This window comes from Dermacentor albipictus, chromosome 1 (assembly GCF_038994185.2).
Source record: "Dermacentor albipictus isolate Rhodes 1998 colony chromosome 1, USDA_Dalb.pri_finalv2, whole genome shotgun sequence".
Lineage (NCBI taxonomy): Eukaryota > Metazoa > Arthropoda > Arachnida > Ixodida > Ixodidae > Dermacentor > Dermacentor albipictus.
Window position 1 is genome coordinate 371,845,960 of NC_091821.1, and position 11,650 is coordinate 371,857,609.

The window sequence follows — 11,650 nt, forward strand, 5'->3', positions numbered from 1 at the left end:
AAAAGTTTATTCTCTCTCTCTCTCACTCACTCACTCTCTCTCTCTTCTTGAAGTACCAAAGCGTACTGCTTGTCTGCATGGAGTTCAAGATGTTAAAAAGCAACATAGAAAATTAGTGTAGTGCCCCCCTCTTCCCCCCCCCCGACTTATGAAAGCGGGCACTGGCACTTTCAGCTGCAGGCTGGAAACAACAGCTAAAGCAAAATTGCCTCGCCGCCGCCTCGCCCGCGAGGCGGCGGGGAGGCAACATCTCGACGTCCCCACGAGGGAAACCTAAGGCCCCGTCGGCGAAAGCTCTGCAGGACTCTAAATAAAGTTGTTACCAACCGAAGTAGAGCGACTCCATAACTAATGCTTTCCTTTACTACGCATATCCCTGCTTGGATAACAACAATTGTATTTTGTGCCTTCTCGGGACGCCCTGTAGCGGACGACGCGCAGGATTCGCCCTACATGCGCGCGTTGCAGATAACACCTGACGCGGGGCAGTTCCCGCGCTAACAAACTGTCAACTTGCGTTACTTGCAGCATGCCCAGTTTTTTGGGGGCACTATATCCACATTCTAAAACGCAATCAGCTTGTTAGATTCAATCTGCACTTGAGGGGTAGGTCCAGATAAAGGATTATAATCAGCCACGCCCAACGGCTACTGTGCCTTACGACATGAAATTGCTGGATTATGAAATGCTGGAACTATTTATTCTCTGTTCATTGCAGTCTCAGCATCTTTTTAGGAGCTTTGATCAGAAATATAATCAAACCTCTTACAGGTGTAACTGTCGACTATCCTTGTGTAATCACGACTTATTGTAGATATACTCGTGAAAATTACCTTGGTAGAACTCGCAGGGACATTTCAATACCAGTAGTAGAGCACAGACTTGAATTTTTCCTAAAGACATGTGTCACTTCTGACTTTCTATTTCATTTTAGGCTGCTTATAAATAAGAGCTGCGCTATAATTTGTATCCCTGCAGGAACAAACCTAGCAGATATTTCTTATTTTGAAAAAATTAGGGCCACCTTTTGGTGATGTGTACCAAATATGTGCACTGTGTAGGTTCCTTATGTACTCTGAAAACAGTAACTGACTGGTCGCTTTAGCCCAATTGTTTATGCGATATACATTACATTTAGTTGTTTTACTCTAGTATTCTCGGCAAAATATGCGGGGCACGGTGTTTATAATTATTCGAAGTACGAAATAATGTTCTGAGTGACGGGCGATATATGTTTATTCTGTGTAGGTTCATTACAGTCTTTGTAGAAAGTTACTCATTGAAGCCTTCCAGGAGGTCGCTACTGCCGCTAATGTAAATGGCTCCTAGACTATTTAAATACCGCACGAAATACAGACGTGAAATCCCGTGAAAATAGGAAAATTTTAAGCGCAACGCGTTGCGAAACTTTCAATTTCCTGCTTTAAATGCAAGTGTCCCATATAATTACTAAACCCTAGCTTTTTCATGTATTTTCCTGAAATACCTACAGTCTTGAATTACCATCGACTGTTTATAAATGTGTGAAATTTACATAATTTCATCCCGAGGTGTTGAAGCAAGTGAAGGAGGAAAAATGACTCTGTGCATTTTATAGTGATCATTATTAATTGCATAGTAATTACATATTCATTTACTCCAGTCAGTCATGCTATGTTTTTTTTTTTCATTAAATATATTAAATTGCCCGCTCGAATTACATGCACGGGTTAATTATTGGGCACAAGCATTACAACAAGGGAAGAAATAGTCTTTCGCGATTACTACCGAAACGCCCCACTTCAAACGTCCCGTGAAAAACGGTAGTGCCGTCATGAAAGCTGTCGTGTGAAGCGATACATTTAGCTCAGAAGTGAAATGGGCGTGCTTTAAGAAAGTAGAGTGATCAGTTTATTCAAAGCTTAATGTTCATTGTCTATTCCTTGCAGCCACTGCACAGTAATGGCAAAAATAAGTCGCGTTCACGAACGTGTACGCCGTGACTGCAGCGGATATTACGAGATTCGCCGTTTCTTTCTCCGGCGCCCTCGGTGACCTAAGCAAGGCGTCTTGTTCACATCTCGGGAAAAATTAAGGGCATGGCATGGATGAGGTGTAGGCAGTGTTCCAAATAAATGCGTATTTTCCAATAGAATGCGTATGCAAGTGTTCCATAGCGTTATTAGTCGTTATTACAACAACTAAGGTCAAATTTTGCGAACGTAAGGGGAACAATACGCCAAGTTTATGTGCGATGATATATAAGTGTTGATGAAATGCAGCGTTTTAAGAAAATTGTAAGCGACTGCTTTCTTTCTTTTTCATTCTTATAAATAAAAAATAATAAAAGTAAGTGAGTGTTCCAAAGTATCACGCTACTGCTACTAGTTAGGCCTCCCTATGTCGCAAGAGAACTCTGAGTTTAAGATATTTTGCACTTTGAAGGAATAGGCAGCATTTTAAGTGCCATGTGTTGAGTAGCTTTAACCTTTCTGGCTTATTTAGAAGCGTTACGGATAATTATTGAACCCTCATTTTTTCCAGCTTACTTTTTCATGCGTCGTACATTTGTTTCGCATAGTGTACTCACTGAACTAAAGGAAGCAGCTTCGTTATGTTTGAGGACTGTAAGGGAGGGTAATTGGTCATGTGGAAGTGAAGTTCAAAATAGATGGGTAATTGCAGCTTTCGCAATAAATTACGTGTGCAAACAGTCCAGAGTGTTTGAGCGCGTCTAACGAACGGGGAAGAATTGAGACCTATGCCCTGGCAGAACTACAAAAGCTGCCAAGATCATATTTAGCGGAAATTGGTAGTACACTATAGAAACTCTCTGTGCGAAGTTAAGCGCGGCTGGATCAAAAACAGCCTTTGCAAAAAAAAATTTTTATTCAAGTTTTAGAGCGTGTGATATGGCCGCTATCAAGTATGCCCCCCTCCCCCCTTCCGAGTGTCCTCGCATAACTATAGCTTACGACAGGTTTATATTTTGTGTAAAAGGGAAGGGTAAATGGTAAGTGCAATGTGTGACAAAATTTTCACGTTCCTGGTACGGCTAGAAGCGCTGCAAGTAATTAATTCGCCGTCGTTTCTCTTTCCCTATTTTCAGGCGTCAAAACACGTTGCGTCTCAGTTTCAGCGATGTCCTGGGGGAACTAAACAAGACATTTTGTTTATATTTGGCGAAAATAAAGGGCGCGTTATGGGCAATATGTGGGTAAACTTCAAAGATATGAGATTAATTATGATAGTTGTAGTAAATTACGCATATAAGCTATCCGGAGCTTAATGAATGTTTGGCTTCCGGGTGAACCTGTCAACCCAGGACGTCCTGCTACAGATAAAAGAATAAATCATAAACACGTCAGCCAGAGCAGGCGAAAACGTTATCATAGCCCTAGATATCAAAGGGGCCTTCGACAACGTTAGCCACGAAGCCATCATGGAAGGACTGAACACCGCCAACTGCGGCAAGAGAATCCACGACTACATGAGGGCCTTTCTGACCAAACGCACGGCAATGGTGGGATTAGGGGATCTGCGAAGTGACGTCTTTACCACCCCACGCAAAGGCACGCCGCAGGGCTCCGTGATCTCACCAATAATCTTCAACATCGCAATGATCGGACTGGCTCGAAGACTCATCAAGATTGAAGGCATCCAGTATGCAATATATGCTGACGGCATCACGGTCTGGGTCAATCGAGGCTCCCTAGGACAGAAGCAAGAAAAACTGCAGGAAGCGGCCAAGTGCGTCGAAGAATATGTCAGAGAAAGGGGCCTGGCGTGGTCCACTGAAAAATCGGAAATCCTGAGAGTGGGAAGAAACCCCTATCAAGGAAGAACTAATAGTAAAACTAGAGGGACAAAACATACCTGAAAGGAGCATGATACGCCTCCTAGGCATGCGGATTCAAGGAAGGAAGAAATGCAGCCACACAATCAGCTTACTCAAAAAATCGACAGAACAAGTAAGCCGAATGATAACGAGGGTATCTCAAAGAAGACACGGAATGAGAGATGGAGACACAATCAAGCTGGTCAGAAGCCAGGGGGTCAGCAGAGTCGCGTACTCGCTCCCGCGCCACAACTATAACCAAGCACGAAAAAGAACAGACAGAAATGCTGCTAAGGAAAGCGTGTAAGACGGCGCTACATTTGCCAAGAAACACGCCCAACGATAAACTGTTACAGATTGGCCTAAGCAACAACTTCGAAGAACTGGCGGAAGCGCAGCTCAATGCACAGATCGCCAGGCTCCAGCAGACTGCCACCGGCCGCAAGCAATAAATCATTCCATACCCACTTCAGCACTTGTACTGGTGGATTGCAGCAGCTTCACTGGACATCCATCGCAGGACCGAGATGGCGAGTCAATATGTCATCTCAATTATTGTCACCTCGTATGGGGCACTACAACTGATACGAATTTAAACAAATTATTTTTATTACAGAAAAGGATAGTACGCGTCCTAGCAAATGTTCCGTATGATTCACACACCGAGCATTTATTTGACAAGTTTAAAATTATCACAGCTCACGAAATCTATAGGCGTCGACTTTTGCAGAAGGTCTATTACATGAACAGGAAAAACGATCTATCCCTTGTTAAATTATCATGCTTAGCAGAACGTGTCCCCTCACGTTTCACAAGAAACACAGAACCTTGGACTTTGCACCATTTTAGGACTAATTACAGCTCACAAATGCTAAAAAACAACTTACCAAGGCTTTTAAATGCTTACATCAAATCTGGCATTGATATATATGCCCTTACCCCATCAGAATTTTCTCGACTAATTCAGTGTGACTAATATTAATGTTTATATGGCCATATATGTTTATATTTCAGAAGTGCAGATTAGATGAGTTTTACAGCTTTTTGTTCACATTTATATTACATATGTATGTGTATATATGTTTTTTTTTTGTCTGTCATATGTGAAACGTTTTGTAGCTTCTTTACGCACAACTACTCACTTTTTATGCATTCTTGCAAAACTGTGTATATTTTTTTTTTTGTTAAAAACACGCGGCAGCTCCGCGCTGCCCATGTCTTGTGGTCATAGGGGGCAGGGTGTTTTTTCAAGCTGCACTTGCAGCTTTTCTTCCCTGTCTCCCCCAATCTATTGGAAATAAAGATATATTCATTCATTCATTCATTCATTCATTCATTCATTCATATGTGTGCAACGTATGTGTGCAACAGAAGCTAATCATTGTTTCGCCAGATGTACCACTGAATGTACGCTGCCGAAAGTAAGTTGAGGTCGTTATCGTTATTTCTTTATTAATGAGTCACCTGCAAGTTTCTTCAATTATATTTATAACCATGTTAGCGGGCATACCGACAACGGAGCCAATTAATGCAGCATAAGCCAATTTCGCCCAAGATATCTCGTCAGAAAATTTGCTTGTGCGCTTACCTGAGTGTCCAACGTTCACTAATCATTGTGCGTAGCTTTTTTCTTTCTTTTTTCCTTCCTTCTTTCTTTCTTCTTATGTTTCTTTTTTTTTTTGGTCACGTCGGGAGCCAGTTGCAATTGGGCTGGCTATTGCCTTCGCGTGATTGGTTTCAGCAGACACTGAGTCTCCTTTGTTGTCCAGACATCTTATATCTACGTTACTGTGCCTCCCCTAGTGCGCGCAGGTGAAATTGAGGTCACATTCGATTGTTTGTTGCGGGTGCGCATGGTCGAGGAACGAAGTCTCTTTAGCGAAGGAGACAAATACTTCATCGCAAGTGCACATTGGTTTTTGTTCTATGTTCAGGCCAAATGCAGTGTCATCATCATCATCATCAGCCTAGTTACGCCCACTGCTGGGCAAAGGCCTCTCCCATACTTCTCCAACTACCCCGGTTATGTACTAATTGTGGCCATGTTGTCCCTGCAAACGTCTTAATGTCATCCGCCCACCTAACTTTCTGCCGCCCCCTGCTACGCTTCCCTTCCCTTGGAATCCAGTCCGTAACCCTTAATGACCATCGGTTATCTTCCCTCCTCATTACATGTCCTGCCCATGCCTATTCTTTTTCTTGATTTCAACTAAGATGTCATTTACCCGCGTTTGTTGCCTCACCCAATCTGCTCTTTTCTTATCGCTTAACGTTACACCGATCATTCTTCTTTCCATAGCTCGTTGCGTCGTCCTCAATTTCAGCAGAACCCTTTTCGTAAGCCTCCAGGTTTCTGCCCCATATGTGAGTACAGGTAACACACAGCTGTTATACGCTTTCCTTTTGAGGGATATTGGCAACCTGCTGTTCATGATTTGAGAATGCCTGCCAAACGCAACCCAGCCCATTCTTATTCTTCTGGTTATTTCAGTCTCATGATCCGGATCCGTGGTCACTACCTGCCCTAAGTAGATGTATTCCCTTACCACTTCCAGTGCCTCGGTACCTATCGTAAACTGCTGTTCGAGACTGTTAAACATTACTTTAGTTTTCTGCAGATTAATTTCCAGACCCACCCTTCTGCTTTGCCTCTCCAGGTCGGTGAGCATGCATTGCAATTGGTCTCCTGAGTTACTAATCAAGGCAATATCATCAGCGAATCGCACGTTGCTAAGGTATTCTCCATCAACTTTTATCCCTCATTCGTCCAACTCCAGGTCTCCGAATACCTCCTGTAAACATGCGGTGAATAGCATTGGAGAGATCGTATCTCCCTGTCTGACGCCTTTCTTTATTGGGATTTTGTTGCATTCTTTGTGGAGGACTACGGTGGCTGTCGAGCCGCTATAGATATCTTCCAGTATTTTTACATATGGCTCATCTACACCCTGATTCCGTAATGCCTCCATGACTGCCGAGGTTTCGACTGAATCAAACGCTTTCTCGTAATCGATGAAAGCTATATATAAGGGTTGGTTATATTCTGCACATTTTTCTATCACCTGATTGATAGTGTGAATATGGTCTATTGTTGAGTAGCCTTTACGGAATCCTGCCTGGTCCTTTGGTTGACAGAAGTCTAAGGTGTTCCTGATTCTATTTGCGATTACCTTAGTAAATACTTTGTAGGCAACGGACAGTAAACTGATCGGTCTATAATTTTTCAAGTCTTTGGCGTCCCCTTTCTTATGGATTAGGATTATGTTAGCGTTCTTCCAAGATTCCGGTACGCTCGAGGTTATGAGGCATTGCGTATACAGGGTGGCCAGTTTCTCTAGAACAACCTGACCACCATCCTTCAACAAATCTGCTGTTACCTGATCCTCCCCAGCTGCCTTCCCCCTTTGCATAGCTCCTAAGGCTTTCTTTACTTCTTCTGGCGTTACCTGCGGGATTTCTAATTCCTCTAGGCTATTGTCTCTTCCACGATCGTCGTGGGTGCCACTAGTACTATATAAATCTCTGTAGAACTCCTCAGCCACTTGAACTATCTCATCCATATTAGTAACGATATTGCCGGCTTTGTCTCTCAACGCATACATCTGATTCTTGCCTATTTCTAGTTTCTTCTTTACTGTTTTTAGGCTTCCTCCGTTTCTGAGAGCCTGTTCAATTCTATCCATATTATAGTTCCGGATGTCCGCTGTCTTACGCTTGTTGATTAACTTAGAAAGTTCTGCCAGTTCTATTCTAGCTGTAGGGTTTGAGGTTTTCATACATTGGCGTTTATTGATCAGATTATTTGTCTCCTGCGATAGCTTACTGGTTTCCTGTCTAACGGCGTTACCACCGACTTCTATTGGGCACTCCTTAATGATGCCCATCTGTGTATGTGTATCTCTGTGATAAGTTAAGAAGAAACGTAAGCAAAGTTGCGTAAGAGCTTTCCTTTATTGCAATAGGTTATACGGAGCTCATCAGCTAGGGGTGAGCTAGTTTCTGGGCGGTTTAATAACATAGGGAATATTCGTTACAATGAACCAAAGTAAAGGCAATGCGTGCAGATGAAAGGATAAAAAGGAATGCGCATCTGCTTGTGGACACGTTCTCTAGGAGAGAAGAAAGAAAGAAGAAAATAAAGAAGAATGTTACGATGAAATCAACTTGTTAAGTGGTGGACTGTTTCCGAGAAGGAATGCACATCGCGAGAGATGCAATTCGAATACATGTAGAGATTGCCACAAAAAACTCCGGCGCGCTCAAATGGCTAAGGTAAACAATGAAGTTAAGCTTGCTGCACAAGTTATGCGTGTGTACAGCGTTACATTCTTTCCTATGATGAGGTGCACGCTGCATTGCGCTCGCCGCAAAAGCACAGTTTGCGAAGGTATGCATGACGACGCAAGGCAATGTCTTCGAAACAGGGGAAGGAAGTCAAACTCAGTTGTATACACAAGAAAAAAAGTTCTCCAAAACAAATTGCACGACTTCGTCGCCCAGCAGAACAAAGAGCGACATGCAAGGAGAACGAGAATTGAAATTTGGTACGCATCGTTCAGGAGTATCTGCCCGTCTTGCGTAAAAAGGTTTAGTGATTGCAGAATAGTCTATACCTTGCTGTCAGTTTGCCTCTCAGCGTAGCCGCTTACGAACATTGAAAACACCAAGCAGGAAAAGGTAAAGAACGCTTCTAGAGGCCCGGTCATCGAGGTCGGTGCGTAGGAGGATGCTTAAAAGTATTCTCTAATATTAAAGCGCTAACTGCTGCAACTCAAAGGGGCGGCATAATTTTTGCATAACAAAGGCCCTATGCATCGATATAGCTTCCCGGTAGATCCTCCAAGGAGGAACGTTGTTCAAGCTCATCGTATGCACCGAAGAGTTTGTTTTCATTCACTGTATCATCTCTTTTAATATTTCTTCCTTCATTTAAACGAGCGCCATTGATTACTGTCGTTTTAACTTTGGCCATCACAACTCTTGTGGAGATCAAATAAAAAAAGAAATTACTTTCGTTGGCACTCCTCATTGTGCGAGAATGCTGTGGAAGTAATGGAAACAAGACACTGGGAATGGAGCACCGACTTTGGAAGGGTACAGAGTTACTTTTAATATTCGTGAAATTGCTAAGAAACTATCAAGACCGGTATGGCAAGCTTATACAAAGTCGTGGTAACACAGGGCGAAGGTTGTGGAAAAGTGAAGGTGGGTGTATACTTGGAGAGCCTCCAGCACGAAATCGCGTTTCATGGCTATAGGGTTAGCAAAAAATTTCTTCCCCCTATGCCCTATACCCGTATGCCCTATACTCCTATGCATCCAGTACCCCAGGGCCCTTATCCTGCGTCTTCACTGCACCACAAGTATTTTCGTGCGGAAAGTGCCAGAGTCTTTTTTTTTATGTGCGCGTCTACTTCCTTGCGAATGGAACTGTGTATTCACGATGTTGTTCAAATCATCTGTTTTCCATGGGTCTGCACGACAAATTTCGTATTTGCGTGACGTCACATATTCCTACTTATTACATGAAGAACGTGGCTTCTGCAGTTACATGTTTGACAAGTTTTTAGATATTTTTATTACTTTTCATTGTTGTCCTTTCCTATAGGACAATTTCTCTTGTTATCTTTTTTTTGTGTTTCCTATACAAAGTCTTGGGAGTCCGACTGACGGTAATGAAAAGCTTCGCAAGCAAAAACAAAATCCGCCTCCATTTTACTCTGTGAAAGTGGATGTACGCCAAAGCTGGTGCGGATGTTAGACGACGGCGCACAAGCATCAAAACCAGAAGCGACATACGTCACGCTCGCACGCAAGTGTGCGGAAGTGCAGCATACATTGTCATTCTTCTAGGCCGTCCGCCAAGCGCAAGTGCGCTACTGAACTAAATGAATGTTTAAAAGTAAATTGCGTCAGAAAATGTGTAAGCTATGGCTTTCGCACAAGCTGCAGACCTGACTGCCTCAGGTTGTTTTTCGAATATACGAGGACACATAAATCTGTTACGCGGAAACTGTTAGACAAAGCCCTTTTCCAGCAGCCGTTTGAGGCCTGTCTGAGTGACTGCGGCCACTAGGTGGCGGTACCGTTAGCCCAGCATACAACCTCATTCTTGTAGGCTCTCCGCCTAGCGCAAGTGCGTTATTGGAGCAATAAAATTTCTCAGAGTAAACTGCGTCAGAAAATTCGTAAAGTATGACTTACGCACAAAGTATGCGGACACGATATCATCGTATTGTAATTCAAATATGCGAGAAAACATAATTTTGTGGCGCGGACACTCAAACACAAACCCCTTTTCCAGCTGCAGTGTTTTGGGTGAGCACGCCACGAAAAATCCCGACGTGCTAAAGGCTAACAGCTTCGTTGTAATAGAAAGCGAAGGAGCTGAGTGCGTGGCGTACCTCTACGCGTCCGTAGCTAATTGCGCTTGTAGCACAGATCATTAGTCGTTCTTTTAGGCTTGTATACTGCATCCCCTTTAGTCTTTTCTATTGTATCAGCGCACATAGAGTAAACTGTTGAATGTGCAGCTATGGCCAAGGGAACAACGCATATTTCTACTTGATACTTTGACTAGAGTCCATTTACATGATTACTCCAATTAAGGGCTGGCAAATGTCCGTGGCAGGTCCACGGGCGCCCTTTCCGCGAAAGTATTAGGCGCTAATTCGGAATGGCTGTTTATCTAAGAGTTGCAGCAACCAAAGATGGAGGATGAGAAACTGTCCCATCGGCAGGAATAGCCCCTTTATCAATTACTTCATTGGAAAGGTTCCTTGCTTCCTTCTCAAAGGCGTGCTGTGCCGAGAAAAACATTCTACGACATAATCAGCGACAAAACATTATGAGAGAAAATGGTATGCAGATGTTTGTTTGTTGCGTATTTACTAATTGCGCATAACTTTGCTATAGAACACCAGTCAGGTGATTTATAGCACGTTCATCAGCCGTAGTACTTGTCAATTTCTCGTTTTGAAAGAACTAGAGGCGACCGCTTAGTTATCTTTATAACGGAAGAAATACACGCTTGAGTAAAGAAAAGAAAACGAAAAGTTTCCTGCCTTCGAAAAATAGAAGACATTGAATATACTCAGACGTATTTAACCAAGGAAATGACTCTTCTTGCTATGTGAAGACCGAGGCGTAAATATAATATTCTTCTTTATAATGTTATCAACAGTCGGAATTATATTAACAACATACCGATCTGGTGTAATCAAGTGCGTGCATAAGCAAGCTCCAGCGAGAGTTCTCGCTTAACAATCCCGAAAACCGAAAGCGCACCTTTTCGTTCAATCATCGCCGTTAGTACGAACCAGAAGCCAAACAAATGTGCTCCCTCAACGCCGCGTAGTTGCTGTAAAGCCTTCACCACGTAGCCAGGGCTCGTATTTACAAAAAAAAAAAAAAGTCTGCCAATTGCGGATGCTGGACATGCCATTAGGAAAGGTGGTCAGCCAATGGCCAAGACCATTTACGAGCGAAAAGTTTTGTAGATTGTGTCCGAGGTCCGGTTGCCGCGAAATGCCGCCCTTTTCGTTTAGGCGGCGCCTTGATTGAATGAAAGGTGGCCTTTCAAATGGCAGGAGAAACGGGGGTGGTTTCCGGTCGCTCACAATAGTTCTGCCTGTAACTCTTGTGTTCTTTTATTTATTTATTTATTTCGTTCTTGAACGCGGGCGGTCCACATTGCCTCCCGATGGTTTTTTAGGCTGTCGTCTTTGCGTTGCCTCTCTCTTTTGCTTTACATTCACGACTGAGGAATAGTTCTTCTTTCGTGTGCGTTCACCGAGGTGCATACATTCGCCAAAGTTGGCCACACATTTGTCG

The 11,650-nt window shown here is 43.2% G+C and overlaps 1 protein-coding gene across 1 annotated transcript; it reads left to right on the forward strand.

The window, feature by feature from the left end:
* Window positions 1-3,421: 3,421 nt before the first annotated feature.
* On the forward strand, window positions 3,422-4,269 carry LOC139054150 (uncharacterized). The gene is made up of 2 exons (XM_070530760.1): window positions 3,422-3,796; window positions 4,174-4,269. The coding sequence occupies exons 1-2, from the start codon at window positions 3,422-3,424 to the stop codon at window positions 4,267-4,269; spliced, it is 471 nt and encodes a 156-aa protein (XP_070386861.1).
* Window positions 4,270-11,650: the final 7,381 nt, after the last annotated feature.